This window comes from Ochotona princeps, chromosome 6, assembly GCF_030435755.1.
Source record: "Ochotona princeps isolate mOchPri1 chromosome 6, mOchPri1.hap1, whole genome shotgun sequence".
Classification (NCBI taxonomy): Eukaryota; Metazoa; Chordata; class Mammalia; order Lagomorpha; family Ochotonidae; genus Ochotona; species Ochotona princeps.
The window spans coordinates 44315135-44334287 of NC_080837.1; the positions used below are offsets into that span (position 1 = coordinate 44315135).

Here is a 19153-nt window from a genome sequence, read left to right on the forward strand (position 1 = left end):
AAACATTAACTAGAATAAAATCTTTTTCAAAAAAAGGAAAGTTTTTAAAATGAAAAAAATATCAAAACAGATAATTTTTCAGGAAAGAAAAAGAAATAACCTCATCTTAACTGGGTAGGATATTTATTTCTGATCAATTCTTAAAATTTAATTTAGAATGTAGCAGTATTAAATCAGAAAAAAAAATCACCAAATATTTTTTCACACTACTTATCACGTAAATCAGCCATTTGTGAAAATAACATATTATTTAAGACACTAATCATTTAAATATAGTAAATGTAAATGCTCTCAAAAACAGAATAAAAATATTTCAATTGGATTTAATTTCACATACTGCTCAATGTGAAAATGTATATGTATTCATGGAAATTTATAATTTCTTCATGTTTTCCTGGCTTTAGCCTAGATATCTGGGGCAGCTCAATTGGCTAGTTCTCTTCCTGCAAGCAAAAGCATCTCCTATGGACACTGGTTTACATCTTGGCAGCTACATTGTCCATCCAGCTCCCTGCTTGTGGCCTGGGAAAGCAGTCAGGGACAGCCTGGGACTCTGTACCCACACATGAGACATGGAAGAAGTGCCTGGCTTTGGTTCAGCTCAGTTCTGGCTGTTGTGGCCATTTGGGCAGTGAACCAGCAGTTGGAAGCTCTTTATCTGTCTTTCCTGTGTTAACTGCCTTTGCAATAAAAATAACATAAACCTTAAAAAAAACTAGATATCTCAAGATTTAATAGCCTTACCGTAAAGTAAAAGCAAATCTAACTGGTGGTGAAATGTGGGAAATCCAGGTGTTACCAGCCAACCAATTATGTCTAAACAGATGAATGCTGTGAATATTTTGTATGAATTTTTAAAACCATTAGAAAGGTAACAAAGATAAGAAAAGCAGAAATAAAAATATAAACCAAAAGCTGCCTCTCTGATGTAGCAAGGAAACTCTAGATGGAAACCCATTTCTGAGACAAAATTAGAAAAAAAAAATTTAGGGGTAAAAAAGGACTAACATCATTAGAATTAGGACTTAAACATACCTGTCATTTCCTAATAGCACACTTTTGTTCTATTATTGTACTTTTTAACCTTCAAGCTACAAACTTAAGTGGGAAAGAATGCAGCCCTTATAGTTTTCAGATAATACATTCCAGTAACTTCAAAATCTCAGATTTGCATAGCCTCTCAGTAATTTATTTACATGACCGAATTAATTCCAAATCTTGTTAACTCTAAGTTCCACAAATGATTTATAATAGCTTAAAATTCTTCAAAAATAAAAACTCAGCTGAATGTTGAAAATGTTAAAATGACAGATTTATACTTAGAGCAAATACAGAAACAGTATTTTTTATTTAGCTATTGAACCTTGCAATTTCAGAAGGTGCAGTATGTGTGTTGCATGTTACGTAGTTTTCTGCTCATATTTTCAAATGAAATTGTCAAGTCTACAAAATATACCAAAGCACTTATATTAGGATTTAAAAAGATTTCTTTTTATTAGAAAGGCGGATCAGATTTACAGAGAAGAGAGACAGATCTTTCATTTGCTGGTTCACTCCCCCAGTGGCTGCAATATCTGGTACTGAATTGATCCAAAGCCAGGAGCCTCTTCTGGGTCTCCCAAGTGCGTGTGGGTCCCAGGCTTTGGGCCGTCCTCTACTGCTTTCCCAGGCCACAAGCAGGGAGCTGGATGGGAAGTACAGTGGCTGGGATACAAACTGGCATCCATATGGGACCCCAGTGCTTCCAAGATGAGGATTTAGCTATTGAACTCTCACGCTAGGCTTTAAATACCAGGGTATTTAGCATAGAACACCTTGTTTTTTCTAATTCATTAAGATAGTATTGTTTTAACATTCACAAAATAAAGTTTCATAAATCTACAGAACATTATCTAAACTTTCACATCTACTGTCAAGAACACACACATTAAAAATAATTTCAAACACATACAATTTGCATTATTCTGAGTCAATACACCCACCAGGTGCAGCCCTGCAGCTTGCTCACATGGGGTATTAGGCCAACAGGGCAAAGGTGGCAATTCTCTGTCCAAGTGCTTGGGTTTCTGCCACCCATTTGGGAGGTCCACAAGAAGCTCCAGGACCCTGGATCCTAGATCCTGGCTCAGCCTGGCCGGGCCGTGGCCCTTGTGGATATCTGGGGAGTGAACCAGCCAACTGAATCTCTCTCCTTTTCTCTCTGTAACTCTTAGAAATAACTGATTGGATCTTTTAAAAACATATTTTAAACATTGATCCATAATGTTAAGACGAGACACATGTTAAAAATTCACTCAGGGGGCCCAATGCGATAGCCTAGTGGTTAAAGTCATCACCTTGCACACACCAGAATCCCATATGGGTGCTGGTTCTAATCCTTGAAGCCCCACTTCCCACCCAACTCTCTGCTTGTAGCCTGGAAAAGCGATCGAGGATGGCCCAAAGCCTTGGGACCTTGCACCCACATGGGAAACCTGGAAGAGGCTCCTGGCTCTGGACCGTTGGGGTCACTTGGGGAGTGAATCAAGAGACTTCGGAAGATATTTCTCTCCATCTCTCCTCCTCTCTGCATATCTGACTTTCCAATAAAAATAAATAAATCTTTTAAAAAAAATTCCCCCAGGGCTTGGCCCTCCAGCTCTCAGCTCTTCCCACTTTGGGTTCTTGGCTCTCCCCGCACTCGGCTCTGCTCTCCCGCCTGCCTCCCTTGGAGCCCTCTGCCCACTATGACAAGGGACCTCTCTTCTCTCTCCCCTGCGCCCACCTCCCTCGCTGGAATCTGCAATCTACCTTCTGTCCCTCCCAGGGCCATCTTCCTCTGCTTTGCTTTCTCTCCCTTCTCCGCAGACAGATCCCCCACTGCATAAGGCCTCTAGGGTGAAAAAAAAAAACCCCAAATGACCTATTTCTAAAACATTTTTATTGTTGATGATGTTTACATAGTAGATTAGGGTGGGAAGGGTCAAAGGTTAGGGAAAAATGGGTGAGACAACTGTTTCCACATTTTTTTTTCTTCTTCCTGTATCTGGGGGAAGGGGTGAGATAAGGGGAGAAGCTGCACCCAGCCTCCCAACTGCCTCAGCACCTGCTGGTGGGGAACCTGACGTCCTTCCAGGGTCCCGATGCACAGCATGCTCTGGGGTTCTGCTTAAGCAGTTTCGATAATTCCATAGTTCTGAAATGCTGTTCATCTTGTCAACTCAAGGATGAGGAAATCCTTCTAAGGTCCATTGGCTGACATACTCCAACTTACAGTCTCTATTCGCCCAGAGAGTTGCTGTCAACATTTGGCTGGGGTAGTTAACCGATTTGTTCTGCCCTCCTTCTGCCATCGTACCAGGTGTCCTCTGCAGGCTCCAATGGACTTCCATATCCTCCACATGCATTTGGGTATGCCATCCACTGCCCCGTCTAAGTCACTGAGGAGGACCAGCTCTGACACATGCACTCCAGGGTCAGACCACAGATCCTGTGATTCTCCCCATGGTTGGAGTTCTGAGTCCAGCAGTTCACTTGGGAGGATCCCCAAAGTAACCTCATCAAAAGTGAATCCCAGACCAGATTCTGTGTGTGCTTGCCAGTACAGGGTCCGGGTCTGTTTGTCCCACACATCACCCTAAACACACACCAGCAGTTGCAATTGCTAGCTCAGATCTACCGCCCCGTTTCTTATGTAAACCAAAGGATGCTGCAGCCCAGAGCATCCCTGCCCACATTTGGCCATCACATACACCAGCAGGAGCTACAGCCTAGTTGGAGCAACCCCCACTAGGCCCGCCCCTAGTCCTGCTTCCTGTGCTTGCCAGTATGTGCAGCAGACTGGTCCACTCTGACCCACATCGCATTCAGCTCTCATATACATCAATGGGCATTGAATGAAGCCTAGCTCAACCAACCCCACTATCCAGCCCACACTCATGCTGGTGCCACCACCTGTCCAGTTAGGCCTACGCCCAGCCTTGGTTCTAATGCTCACCAGTGGCAGTTTTAACCCATCAGAGAGGTGCCCACAGTTTCCCTACTGGGTCCACTCCCAGTCCTTGATCTTGCATTTTCAAGCTGGTTCTGCAGTCTAGGTTGACAGGACTTGCTTCCAGTCCCAGCACTTGCCACCTATGCTGTGGCAAAGCCCAATCAGCTTACACTTACGCTGGCTTACGCATGTACCTGTAGATACAGTCAGTTAACCCAGCCTGGCTCTCCCTTAACCCAGTTCACACGCAGGCCAACAGGTATTTGTAACCCTGCCTGGCTTGGTCTGCCCCTGATCCCAGTTCTCACTCAGCAGTGGGAGTAGTGGCCCAGCAGGGGAGCCTGTGCCATCCCCCTACAGAGCTCAGAGCCCCACCTCCCAGTCCATGTGTGCTAGTGGGTGCTATAGCCCAGTCTGGAAAGGCTCTCATCATCTTGGCATTTGATAGCGGGTGCTGTAGCCTGGCCTGATCCAGCCAGGCCTGCCCCTGTTCCAGCTCATATTGGTGGGTGTTGTAGTTCAGTCCAGCCTAGCCTAGCCGGTCCCCAGTGCTGGCCCTAATGTGATCTGGCTGGTATTGTGACCCAACTTGGCCTGTCCTACACCCCGACCCGATTCTCAGATCTGCCAGTGGGTATTACAAACTGGCTCGGCCTGGTCTGTCCCCCAGATCTGAGCCACACATATGCCAGTGGGTACTATAATCTGGCCTGGTCTGAGCTTCTGCCAGCCTTAGTTCCTGCGGTCACCTGCAGGGACTGCATCCTGATGGAGGAGTTTCCCAAGCTCTTCCATCAGATCTCTTCCCGGTAGCAAATCTCGCGCAAAGTGGCGGGTCCTTGGCCCAGACTAGTACAGCTCTTGTACTAGCAGGAACAGCAGCCTTGCCAAACCAACTTAAAACCATTCCAGTACTTATTGTTGAGTGTTAAAGCTTAGCCACACCTAGGCCACAGCCAGACACAGCTCTCCCATGGTTCAGCAAGTGCCAAGACCTAGCCCAGCCTGTTCTACACCTACCCTGGCTCTCACAAACATCAGTGTGTGCTAGAGTCTAGCCCGGTGACACACATCAGACCCACTCCATACATATGCCAAGGGACACTGCAATCATGTTCAGCCCAGACCATTACCCACATTCCAGCTCTCGAACTCACCAGTTAGGGCATCCCCTTAGCTCCATAACCAGGCCTGCTCCCAGTCACAGACCTCACATGTGGTTGCTCTGACCTAGTTTGGCATTGCCGATTCCCTGTCCTGGCCCATTCTAGTCCCAACTCTCGCTGGTGGGTGCTGCAGCCTAGCCCTACCCAGTCTGCCTCATCCCTGGCTCATGCAAACCGGTCACTGTGATAGCTTGGTTCAGCATGGCCTGCACGCTAGCCTGGCTCCTGCATATGCCAGTGGTCTAAGGTTTGTCCAGGTACTACCTGGGCCGCCCCCTGCCCCCAGAACCGTCCCACACACTTGCCGTTGGGTGGAGCTACTTTGTCTGTCTGATCAACGTCCTGGCCTGAACCACATGTTCACCAGTGGGAGTTATGGCCCACCAGGGGAGTTTCCCAACTTCCCTATCATGCCCACTCCCAGATCCAGATCTCACATGTGCCAGCAGGTGCTAAGCTCTTACCCAGTACAGTCTAACCCCTCTGTCCCAGCCTTTGTATGAACTGGTGGATGTTGTGGCCTGACCTGCCTCACACCTTATTCTTGGGTACTGCAACCTGGACCAGCCCAGCCTGTTCCCAACCCCAGTATCCATGAATGTCCATGAGTTCCATGGTTATGCCTAGCTGAGTCCATCACTAACTCCAGGTCTTATGCTAACCGGCAGAAATTGTAGTTCCATAGGGGTGAGCCCACATATGCCCCACAGAATCTGCCCTGGACCTGGTTCTACTGCATGCTAGTTAATGACATGGCCCAGCCTAACATGACCTGTCCCCTGTTCCAACACTCACTGGCAGGTACTGTGATCTAGCCCTGCCAGGTTGACCCCAGTTTTAGTGTGCACTGGTGAGTGGTGGTCATCGGTGGTCCACACTGACTAGCTAGCTCAGGTCTTCCATGTGCGCTGATTCATTGGTTTGACCCATAAATCTCCTCCGTCGTCTCCCCTCCAAACCACCTGGTTTCAGCCCCCCATACCTGCAAGTACAATGGCCTTATTGTTGGAAGTCCCTCAGAAGTCATTCCTCAGCTCTAACACACTCCCTCAGTGGTCCTCCCACCACCACATCTCTCTGCTCCTTTCCCTGATCAATCCACAGCCCCTGTGCCTGAGAGCACACGGGTTCCCCAGCACAGCCTTTCAGCCTCTGGCATGTCTGCTGGCCTAGGACTGTACCCCTCCACACACCCAAGATCCAGGCCCATTCAATTCCCCAAACCCGGTATACCAGCACACCATGCCAGCATGCTAACCTGGTGCTCTCTCTCCTCCCTCTCACCCAGGACCAAGCACCTGGGGAAATCCACAGGCTGGCTCCATCTGCCTTGAGCTCCCAGATCCCTTCACACCTCTGCCAGTGCTATCCCCTGGACCCACTGCAAGCCCACTCCCCCAGGTCCCCCTAAGCCAGCTGCTCCAGACTGCCTCCAGCCGCTGCTGGTGCGAGAATGCCCTCTGGTGATTTTAAAAGTGACTGTTCACAATTGTTGTGTTCAGCCAGGACCTGAACCAGATCCATCACCACATCTGATGACCTGCCTCTTTTTATTTGTAAGATTTCCCTACCCTCCCATCACTTCTCTTCCACCCCAAACCATTTATTTGCCAAAAAATCTAGTTATTCAGTAAATTTTCACATCTTCTGGATTTGGTTGACTGCTTCTCACAGTACAAAGTAGTATACTAAGGTCTAGTGCAGTAGCCTTGTGGCTAAAGTCCTTGCCTTGCATGCCGATTATAATCCTGGCAGCCCTGCTTCCCATCTAGCTCCCTACTTGTGGCCTGGAAAAGCAGTTGAGGGTGGCCTGAAGCCTTAGGACCTTGCACCCAAATGGAGAACCCGGAAGAGACTCTGGGCTCTGGATTGGCTCAGCTCCGGCCGTTGCAGCCGCTTGGGGAGTAAATCAACAGATAGAAGATCCTCCTCTCTGTCTCGCCTCCTCTCTGTATATCTGACTTTCCAATAAAAAAAATACAATAAAATAAACCTTTGGGAAAAAGTAGTACACTAAAAATACTATAAAATTAAATCATTGGTTATGAAGTCCAGACAGGAGAAAAATAGCTCTGGTAGATAATAAGCATGTTTTAGACACATGATACTGTTATGTCTTTTTTATAGGAAGAAAATAATATCAAAAGATGCTATCCAACCAGTTAAGAAGGCACTAAATTGAGGGAAGAGGGGACATAGTAGTATAGTAGATTAAGTAAGCATCTGCAACAATGGTACCCCATATGGTGCTCAATTTGAGACCCAGCTGCTCCATTTCTGATGCAGCTCCCTGCTGAAGGCCTGAGAAAGCTGTGGAAGAAGATGAAGAACTTGAGCCCCTGTACCCATGTGAGAGACCCAGAAGAAGCTCCAGATTCTTTCTTTGGCCTGGCGCAGCCCTGGCTATTGTGGCCATCTGGGGGAGTGAACCAAGGCATGGAAGACCTCGTGCTCGCTTGCTCTCTTTCTCTCTGCCTCTCCTCTACAACCCTGCATTTCAAACAAACACTCTTTACTCCAAAAAACGGCACCAAATAGTTCTTTAATTACCCACATTAATCTTTACAAAATGTCTTAATATTGGTGAGGTAAAGTAAGACATGGATAAATTCAAAAATTAAAATAATTTGGGCCCAGCATGATGGCTCAGTGGCTACATCCTCGCCTTGCATGCACCAGGATCCCGTATAAGTACCAATGTGTGTCCTGGAGACTCCATTTCCCATCCAGCTCCCTGCTTGTGGTCTGGAAAAGCAGTAGATGATGACCCAAAATCTTGGGACTCTGCACCCACATGGGAAATCTGGACGATGCTCCTGGTTTTGGATCGGCTCAGCCCTGGCTGTTGTGGCCACTTATGCAGTGAACCAGCAAACAGAAGATCTTTCTGTCTCTCCTTCTCTACTAATCTGCATTTCCAATAAAAATAAATAAATCCTTTAAAAAATTTATATAATTTCCAAAGTATACTTAAGAGAAGGGAAAAAGTCACATGGGCTTGGCAATAAAATTTAAGTTGCTTATTTTGGTTTTAGGCAAGAAAACTAGAAGTTTCTTTGAAGCTATTTTTTTTTTAACTATATATATGTGGCTTTTGCAAAGACATAATTTTAATCCACTCCATAATCACAGGTTTAACTCACCACCAACCACGATATTTAACAAGTAAAAAGCAGGACAAACACTGCTCCACAGGAGTGTAAACATGAGCTAAAAATGATAATCATGGCACAAGATTTGTTCCATTTCTGTAGTTCATTAACTGTCACATATCAGAGAAAGCATATGATATGCTTTCTTAAAACTGGCTTATTTCACTTAGCATAATTTTTTCCAGTTACACCAATTTTGTTGCAAAAGGCAGAATTGTTAGATTTGCCGCTAGCCAAATGTTAGATTCGCCAGGGAAAGAATAACTCAGCCAAATATATGAAAAGAATTTAGATGGCCTTTATTTCAGGGAACCACGGTCACGGGCTTCCCTTCTCCAGGCAGCAGAAAGGACAGACGTGAAGGAACGGGCTGCAGAGGAAGACGATGGGGAAGAGGCATTTAAACTCTCCTTGACACAGAAGCCGAAATGGGGGTCACCTCGGCCCTTACTGGTGGGGGGATGTGGGTCTGTGCCCCTCATTGGTGCAATGCTGGTCTCACTGCCTAAGGGGTCCGCCAGAATTCCACCTTCTGTTCCAGGTTTGGTTGGAGGCAAACTCCACCCTTCTCCAGTTACCATGGTAGCCATCAAGAATTTCATTCTTTTTTATAACCAAGTAGGTATTCCTACATACTACACACATTCTCTTTCTTCTTCTTCTTCTTTTTAAGAGATTTATTTATATTTATTGGAAAGGCAGATATACAGAGAGAAACATCTTCCATCTGCTGGTTTACTCCCTAAGTGGCCACAACAGCTGGAGCTAAGCAGATCCGAAGCCAGGAGCCAGGAGCCTCCTCCAGTTCTCCCACACAGGTGCAGGGTCCCAAGAATTGCTCCACTGCTCTCCCAGACAACAAGCAGGGAGCTGGGTTGGAAGTGAAATAGTTGGGACAAGAGCCAGGCCTACATGGGATCCTGGCTCATGCAAGGCAAGGATTTAGCCACTAGGGCATGGCTCTGGGCCCCCACATTTTCTTTATCTAGCCATCAGTTGATACATATCTGGGTGGACTGCATACTTTAGCTATTGTGAATTGAGCTGTGATAAAGATGGGAGTACTGATAACTCCTTAATATGCTGATTTAACTTAATTTGGGTCAATTTCCAGGAGAGGGATGGCTGGGTCACCTGACAGATCAAGTTTCAGATTCCTGGGGACTCTCCATGTCTGTGTTCTACAATTGCTGTCCCGTTGCTGTACAATTGCTGTAGGGACATAACTAAATTACTTTTGCAACTCTTAAGACCTCTCATCAAAAACGTAATAGCTAGTCTCAGACCTGGTATACTTAGAACAACCTGATACAACTGGCTTTGCTTCAACTCTGCTCCAAACCATGGTAAGACAGGAAATGCCCCACCTCTGAAACTGTTCACTCTAGCTTTCAACAGTCTGACCACAGTCTAACCTTTCCACATTTTTCAATATCAGCCTCTTGTTAGCCTCACTTAAACTAAGTTCATCATTTTTTTGCATGCATCTATTATTGCACTTGTCATACATAACTACAATTTACAGAAAGTTATTTTGCTTTCTTTATTAGATATTAACTTTCCTCAAAATAGGTAATAGATGGGCCCGGCGGCATGGCCTAGCGGCTAAAGTCCTAGCCTTGAAAGCCCCGGGATCCCATATGGGCGCCGGTTCTAATCCCGGCTGCTCCACTTCCCATCCAGCTCCCTGCTTGTGGCCTGGGAAAGCAGTTGAGGATGGCCCAATGCATTGGGACCCTGTACCCGCGTGGGAGACCCGGAAGAGGTTCCTGGTCCCGGCATCGGATTGGCGCATACCGGCCCGTTGCAGCTCACTTGGGGAGTGAAACATCGGATGGAAGATCTTCCTCTCTGTCTCTCCTCCTCTCTGTATATCTGGCTTTCCAGTAACAATAAAATCTTTAAAAAAAAAAAATAGGTAATAGACTGCTGTTCTCAGTCATACATCCACTTAGTACAATCCCTAGTCCATAATAAATACTGGTAAAAAAGGACAATAATGTGGGAATCATTTTTACAACTATTCTAGGTGATCACCAAAGACAGACACTATATGCTTGCATACATATTTCTTACAACGTATATGAGCATTCTTCTAGTCATCTATCACAGCCTTGTGTATTATTAATTGAATTATAAAAGACTGAACTGGGGCCCAGCGTGGTAACTTACTGGCTAAAGTCCTCACCTTGCACACACCGGGATCCCATATGGGCACTGGTTCTAATCCCGGCAGCTCCACTTCCCATCCAGCTCCCTGCTTGTGGCCTGGGAAAGCAGTCGAGGACAGCCCAAAGCCTTGGGACCCTGCACCTGCATGGGAGACCTGGAAAAGTTCCTGGCTCCTGGCTCCTGGCTCCTGGCTTCAGATCGGTGCAGCACTGGCCACTGCGCTCACTTGGGGAGTGAATCATTGGACAGAAGATCTTCCTTTCTCTCCTCCTCTCTGTATATCTGACTTTGAATTCAAAATAAATAAATCTTTTAAAAAAATCAGCCCCCCCACATTATTTTTTGGCACTATTATTATTTACAGATTTGCTCACCTGAAAGGCAGAGTTAGAGAGAGAAAGGAAGAGACACAGAGAAAGAGATCTTCCACTTGTGGTTCACTCTCCAAACGGCTGCAAAGGCTACAGCTGAGCCAGATGCAAGTCAGAAACCTGAAACTCCATCCTGGTCTCCTAGATGGAGTAGAGATCCAAGCATCTGCCATCGTCTACTGCCTTCCCTAGCACATTAGTAGGAAGCTGGAGCAGAAGTGAGGCAGCTGGCATTTGAACAGGCATTCACATGGGATGCCAGCTCTCACGCTGTGTCACAAGGCCTGACCTGCTATTTTGGGTTTTAATACTAATTTGAATTAAATAAATGATTATTAAGCAAATGGAAGAAATGTGAATCATGGTAAAAGCAAAATGATACAAGAAAAAGCACTGCATAGATTCAGGAGGCCTGTACTCCAGCTTTCAACCTGCAGTCCTGCTGCATATCCTGGGAGACAGTAGTGATGAGCCATGTGGGATCCCTGGATTGTCTCCAGCTGCACACTTAACCCTGCCCCAGCATATGCTCCTGCAGATATTTGTGAGGGTGAACCAACTAATCGGAGATCTCAGATTGTCTTCCTTTAAACAGAAACAAACAAACAAACAAAAACTTAAGTGATACACTCTAGAGACCAGCATGGTGGCACGGTGGGTTAAGCTAGTGATTGCAACACTGGCATTATATATCCAGCACCAGTTCAATCCCCAGCAACCCTGCTTTCAATCCAGCTGCCTGGGAAGTTAGCAGAAATTGATCCAAGTACCAAGATCACTACTACAAATATATAGGAGAAAGGATGGAATTCCTGGCTTCTGGCTTTGGACTGATCCAGATTGAACTGTTGAGATCATTTGGAGAGTGAACTAGCAGATGAAGGATCCGCTTCTCTTCCTCTTTCAGTCATTTTTCCTTTCAAATAAATAAATAAATGCTTTTTCAAAGGTGACACATTTTAAATATAAAATATTTCACATGCTTCCAGGCATTTGTTTAGGTAATACAAAGTCTCCTATCCACTCTGTTTCCATAACACAATTTCCAGAAGCATCTACTTTTAACTGCTCGTTATCTTTTTAACAATTTTTTAAAACCAGGCCCAGCACAGTAACCTCGTAGCTAAGGTCCTCAGCTCGCACGTGCAGAGATCCCATAATGGCACAGGTTCTGATCCTGGCTGCCCTGCCTCCCTTCCAGCTCCCTGCTTGTGGCCTGGGAAAGCCATCCTGCACCTGCGTGGGAGATCCGAAGGAGGCTCCAGGCTCCTGGTTTCGGATCAGATCAGCTCGTTGCGTCCACTTGGGGAGTTAACCAGTAGATGGAGGATCTTCCTCTCTGTATATTTGCTTTTCTAATAAAAATAAATAAATCTTTAAAATTTTTTTAAACTCTTTTAATTCTTTTTATTTAAAATTTACTTTTTATTTATTTGAAAGAGATACAGCAAGGGAGGAAGGAGGGGGGAAGAGAGAGAGACATCTCTTCCATCTAACAGTTCATTCCCCAAATGGCCAAAATAAACCAGTGCAGAATGGGTTGAAGCCAGGAGTCCAGAGCTTCTTCCAGATCTCCCGTGTAGGCACAGGAGCCCAGGCACAAGGGCCACTGTCCACTGCCTTTTCAGGGACTTTAGCAGGAAGACAGGATCAGAAGTGAACAGCCAGGTCTTGAACTGGCACCCATATGGGTTGGTGTCACAGGCAGTAGTATAACACACTACGCCACAGCACTGGCCCCAGTGTTTATCTATCTTTACCACACCAGTTAGAACATAACTATGATGCTTGATTGTACCAATTGGACAGTCTTAAAATTCTCCTGGAACCTTACCAAGATGAAGAAAAGCTATAAATATTTTGAGAGCATAAAGATAAGTATCTACTCAGAAGGTTAACAGTAAAAAAATTTAAGGAGAAAGTAGGAAGGATGGAAGAGAAAAAGAAGTATTTAAACTGGTATGTTGGGATAAGAGGATGGAAGAGAAAAAGAAGTATTTAAACTGGTATGTTGGGATAAGTATTGTGGTTCAGTGGGTTGCGCCCTGTCAAGGTCCAGACCTGGCTGCTACACGTCCTTCCAATCCAGTTAATGTGCCAGGGAAGTCAGCAGAAGACCCAAGGAGTTGGACCCCTGTCACTCGGTGGGAGACCAGGATGGAACCCCTGGCTCTCACCTCTGGACTGGCCTACACTGGGAGATTGCAGACATTCGAGCAGGAAGCCAGCAGATGCAAGATCTCCCTGTCTCTGCCTTTCTCTGCATTACTATGCCTTTCAAACAGATAAATATGTTTTTTAAAAGCCCCATGTTTGTTTGATATAATGTGAGACAAATGATACAAAAAAATTACTTCTGACAGGAAGTTTCTCTATGGGAAGAAATGAGGGAGGAATGAGAATTGTGGGGAAAGGAGAATCATATCAATGTTAGAACCACAGGAAGTATGTAGAAAATTTAAAAATCACATGATTGTATCACTTCTCAGCCTTTTGGCTAAGATCAAGTGTAAAATCACATGATTGTAAATACTGAAATAGTAAACAATTCGTAAATACACTGTGAGCTAAAGGAGAGAGCTAACTGTAGAAAGGCAGTTGTTTTTCTGTACTAAATGCACCCAGAGACAAATGGAGATCAACATTAAATGTTTGATTTTCTTAATAGCAGCATCCTTCAAATGTGAATCTGTAGATTTAACAAGGGCATTCACATATTATGAAGCCAAAGGTGAACTAAACGTATTTATGATCAGTTACCTGTAATGGTTAGGGAAATTTATCACAGGATGATAAGCTTCCTAAGAATATTTTTAAAGATTTATTTTGAAAGTAAGAGTCACGGAGACATGAGAAAGAGAGGGAGAAAGAGAAATGAGGGCCGGGTTGGGGGGGACGGTAGGCAGAGAGGGGACAGAAGACGTTCCATCCTCTGGTTCACTCCCCAGAGAGCCACAGCAGCCAGCCCGGGGCCAGGTGCTTCATCCAGGTGTGCTATACGAGTGGGCCATTTCCTGCTGCTTTTACCTGACCATTTCCAGGGTGGAGCAGCCAGGACACGAACTGGAGCCACCTGGGATGCCAGCGCTGCAGGTGGCAGTCTCACCTGCTACGATCAGACTCCATCCTAAGAATTTTTTTTTTTTTTTAAGAAACAAAGAGAAATGGTAGCTCCCTGGCAAAGCAGAAAGATATTCTCAGAGAGGGAAATGCTGACCAGGGGCTGTGTTGTCAATTTCCCCTTCTCATCTAGTCACTACAGAACATTTAGTTAATGAAGGGGCCCATATGGTGACGCCTACATGGTAGGATCTCTTGTCAGAGTGCTGGTTTGAGTTCCAGCTTTATTCTTGGCTGGTCTGCTTCTGATCTCCAGCTTCCTGCTAATGTGTACTCTTGGGGGATAGAAAATGGTTCAAGTTCTTGGGCCCCTGCTGCATCTTTGAAAGACCAGAAATAGTTCCTGGCTTCTGGCTTTGTCCTGGCTCTGCACCAGCTGCTGAGGCCATTTGGGGAGTGATGGAAGACCTCTCTTTGCTTTTCAAATAAATACAAATAAACTGAGAGAAATAAAATAAACATTAAATAAGAAAGGGACAGATAGAGAGCCCAGCTTTAACTTCACACCCATGTAAACACAAAGGTTGACCCAGACATGACCCAACCCAACGTCTTACCCTTATAGTAAAAAACTAGACCTGCAGACTGTAAAGAATGCTTGAAAACACAGCAATCTAGACAAGGATCCTGTTTTTCAAGTCTGACACAATACTGGTGTAAGTCCATTTTTTAAGGGAGCAAAAACACAATTCCATAACACTAAGTCACAAGTCAAACAATACTCAGCTGTAAGTTACCCAATGACAACTACAATATGAAAAAATTAACATTGGTTTGAATTTACCGTGTACTTTTAAAAAAAAAAAAAAACCTAGGTACAGAATGGTGAACAAAAACTAAAAATCTAGTATCTAGAATTAATTTGGAAGAACAGGTAACGGTAAATTATTTTTTATTTTATACTGTACTATGATTTTAACATAATACACATAACAATGTATGTTTATTCAGGGAGCTGAAAACAGCTCAGAAGCAAACCAATTCTATCTCCATAAAAGAAGAAATGATGAGTCTAGCATGAGTGAACTCTAGAACTATGAGCTTAGCAGATCTAGCATGTCTTGTAGACATGAAAAACACAAACAGAATTAAGGAACTAAAATCACACAGCCTTCCCGAGGAGGAATGGTATTTCCTGACACCGGAAAATGTTAAGTCAGCGTCACTTTCACAAGAGAGTAGCTGAGGCTAGAACGGCAGGCAAACACCATTCTAAGAGTCTCTCTCTTCAGGGCCAACCCGGACGACTAGACAGTCTCCATTAGTTAGAAGACAGCATGGAACCAAATACATGAAGTACCACAGCAGATCTGAACCATCAGGGTTTGAAACACAACGTGAGCCCCCCATTCCACCTCTCTCCACTGGATCCCATGAAAACTCCTCAGCAGGCCGACTCTAACAGCGTTCATGCCGGCAAGTCTGCAGGGCTCCTGGGGGCCAGGGGTGGGCTCGGCTACTTTCTGACCCAAAATCCTCAGCAGAGTCCTGAAGACACCCCCAAAGTTCAAGGTGAAGGAGTCCCGTGGCCCTCAAAGTCCCTTCAGCACTCCTCCACTCAGCAGAATCACACCTGGCGGATCCACCGTCCATCCACCAAGAGCTTAGCTACTGGAGCCACTGTCGCTGTAAAAGTACGGATGCTCAAGAAGCAACTTTGCAACGCACCTCCAAACTCTCTGAGGGAAAGCTATTTGGGGTATGACCAGAAACGCCTCATTTCACGTGTTTAAAGGGCTGCCTAGGGAACAGAGAGCCCACGCACAGACTTCTCCAGCTGAAAAATTCACAAATGTGTTGAGATTCGTCCTTCACCAAAGACCTCATTTCAGTCTTAGGAGACAAAAATGAGGAAGCCCATACACACACTCTGCTCTCCTTTTTGCCACACACCTTCCTGTACCCCCCGATCAACACCGCGGCCACCCAGGGCACAGACCACTATTTCAACAGGGTCCAAGACTTCGGGGAGACGTGGCCTTGGTCGCCCACCCGCCATTACTGGAAAATGGGCAAACAGCAGCCCAGGGGCTCGCCCTGGAGCAGCCAAGGCCCTGCATATCCTCTGATGGCAGTGTTACTTACCGTCGGTAACATCCTGGGGGTTAGTCCTGTCACTGGCTGGATCCAGGGCAACAGTGGCCAGAGAAGTGGTGGCTCCCGACATCTCACTCATGGGCTCGCTCCGACTGGTTTCAGGCACGCTTTCCCGGGAGCTAAACCGTACGCGGGAACTGGATCGAGAACTGAGGTCCGGGCTGGTGTCTGACAAGCCCGGAATGTCATCGATCTTCGTTGGTGTCACCATGAACCGAACTGAAGCCATCTTGGTGGTCGTTTCCGGAGGATGCATTTTCCTTTCTTACTTTGAAGAACAAAGAGAAAAAAACCTCACAAGAATTTTGCTCCTACACTAGTTACCTTTGATGACAAAAATAGAAAACTTAAAAAAGAGAAAACCAACCCTCAATCGCCTTCACCACAGAGCCCCAAATAAGAATCCTACTAAGTATTCAAGCCAATTGTCTTAAAAAGTGCAACCCCAATAGCTGAGACTTTTTTTTTTTTCCTTTTGAGAAAAAAACAAACACTGAAACGGTCCCAATGTCAAGTAGCTTTGATCCTTCAGAAGCACGACCTAGCTGTCTCCCCTGGCCCGGGGCTGGGGGCGCGGGGCCATGGCCTCACAGAAGCTGCAGAAACCCCCCTGTCCTCCGCCCCAGTTCCTTCCGAGGTAGGTAGTCCTGGATCTGCTGAGTGTTCCCCAGTCCTAAGCAGAGCAGGGCGGATGCAAGCCCACCCTTTTACCGGGCGAATAGAGCGTGGATCAGATTGCGAAAAGGTGTACACCCGGCCACCTGTTGTGTATCAGGTGAACACCCCACAGGTCTGGCTGGGAGGAGGAGTGTGCAGAGCCACCCGGTGTTTTGGAGGTCGATAATCCACTTGGGTCTGGTGGGAGAGGTGCACATGCATAACGGGAAAAATAAGCGACACTACTGGATGGAGGAGAACGGGAGGAGGAGGAGGAGGCTGCCTCGGGGAGGTCTGCGGGGGTGGCGCGCCCGCTCTTCTGGCAGAGAGAGGTCCCCGGGATCAGGCGGCAGGCGGCTAGCCGGTCAGGACAGCTCCGACTGCAGCTCGGGGTCGTGGCAGGTCGCTGCTAGTCCGCTGAGCCCACGGCCGGCTCGCTGGGTGCTCTGGCGCGTGACAGAGCGGGCCACCCCGTTTCTCCGGGAGGCGCCTTCTGCCCGACCCCGGCCCCGGCGCAGGTCTTCCCAGGGGTCCCGGCTGAGGAGACGGCCCAGAACGCCGGCCCCGACCGGGCAGGAGCGGGGGGCTGAGGAGGTCGCAGGTGCGGGATCCGGCGCCAGCTGAGGCGGGTGCGCGCGCAGCTGTTGTTTACTAGCCGGTAACTGTTTCCGAGCCGCGGCGCGCGCTCGGGATGCCGGGGAGAGCGGCCGTTACGTGACCTCGCCGCCCCCCGCGCCGGGCCCGGCGGGCTCTGTCCGCGCCGCCGCAGCCCTCCCCTTCCCGCCCCGCTCGTTCCTCATTCGAGGTCAACAGTCCGAAGAGAGGCCCCAGGGAGCAGTGGCAGGGTGGCCCCGCACGGCGGGCGCCCCGCCCAGCCTCTGCAGCCGGCGGCGATAGAGGACAGCGAGTCTGCGCTCGCCGGAGGCCACGGCGGGCCAGGAGCACGACGGGAATTGTAGTGCGCTGCGGGGCCAGACCTGCGCGCTCCCCAGAAAACACTCTTCCCGTCTCAGATGGGCTGTGTTGGCCAAACGCACTCGGGGAGCAGGCGGTGGCTCTTTCCGTCAGAACCTGGAGATCTATTTCCCTCTAACCAGGGATGCTTAAAAAAAAAAAAAAGGCTCCCAGTTCCATGTACTTAGGTATGACCCTCTCCGTAGTCTTTATGTAGAGGTTTAGCTCGAAGCTTCATTCCCTGAAAGGTATACTTGTTTGCCACACATGCCTTTTCCCTTCTCTTTGTCCTTTTAAAAACTGCTGTGCCTACTTTCTAGTCTAACTGTAAGTTCCAGTAAAGAAACTGCTTTTAATTTTATGCATAGGATAAGGCACTGAAATATTTTAATGATCCTCAATATTTTCCTTACTATAATTTATTGTCATTAGAACATTTTTAGTATTTACTTAATGGATGGACAAATGTTCAATAAATTTTTGTTCAGCATATTTTACTATGTATATGTTTTGAAATCAGAGGGAGATCTACTGTCTGCTGGCTCATTCCCCAGATGGCCATTTAAGGAAGCCAGAACCAGGAGTTCCCTCTATATCCCACATTAGACAGGTCCAGGAGTTGGGCTGTCCTCCACTGGTTTCCCAGGCCATTCGGTTAGAAATGGAGCAACTGGGATGCGAATTGGCACCCATACGGGATGCTGGCATTGCAGGTGATGTAGCTGCTTCAAACCCTATGCCCCAAGTCCATCCTCTCTATCAGAGTTTTCTGAAAGGTTTCTATAGTAAATCAAGGCATCTACATTCAACCCCTGGGCCCTAAAACCAGCATCTTGCTTCCCACAGGTGGCAGTGTCTAAGGATCATCCCCCAGCAATATATGAAGAGCTGTATTTTTTTTTTGTTTTTTTTTTGTTTTTTTTTTTTTTTTAAGATTTATTCATTTTATTACAGCCAGATATACACAGAGGAGGAGAGACAGAGAGGAAGATCTTCCGTCCGATGATTCACTCCCCAAGTGAGCCGCAACGGGCCGATGCGCGCCGATCCGATGCCGGGAACCAGGAACCTCTTCCGGGTCTCCCACGCAGGTGCAGTGTCCCAATGCATTGGGCCGTCCTCGACTGCTTTCCCAGGCCACAAGCAGGGAGCTGGATGGGAAGTGGAGCTGCCGGGATTAGAACCGGCGCCCATATGGGATCCCGGGGCTTTCAAGGCGAGGACTTTAGCCGCTAGGCCACGCCGCCGGGCCCGAAGAGCTGTATTTAAGGCTCAAGCCAAGACATTCCCTTCTATCAACTGACAAAGTTCAAACTCCAGTTAGGTTCTGGTAACAAAATGAGAAACTCAAATACATAAAAATCTCTTCAAGCTTAACTTTTCTTTAAAAATTGCTATAGGGCCGGCATGGGTCAGGCTAAGCCTCTGCCTTGACACCAGAGTCCCTTACAGGCACCAGTTCATGTCCCAGCTGTTTGTGGCCTGGGAGAG

General features: G+C 46.9%; 1 protein-coding gene across 2 annotated transcripts in view; it reads right to left on the reverse strand.

Moving 5' to 3' along the window:
* Positions 1-18354, reverse strand: part of SLC12A6 (solute carrier family 12 member 6) — a 109120-nt gene extending 90766 nt beyond the window's left edge. Inside the window, exon 1 of one of the 2 annotated variants that reach the window (XM_004578210.4) lies at positions 16040-18354. In XM_004578210.4, the coding sequence (XP_004578267.1) occupies positions 16040-16307 (268 nt within the window). In that variant the 5' untranslated portion in view covers positions 16308-18354. The remainder of the gene's footprint in view (positions 1-16039) is intronic. The other variant, XM_058666123.1, reaches the window with a different exon arrangement.
* Between the last annotated feature and the right edge of the window lie 799 nt (positions 18355-19153).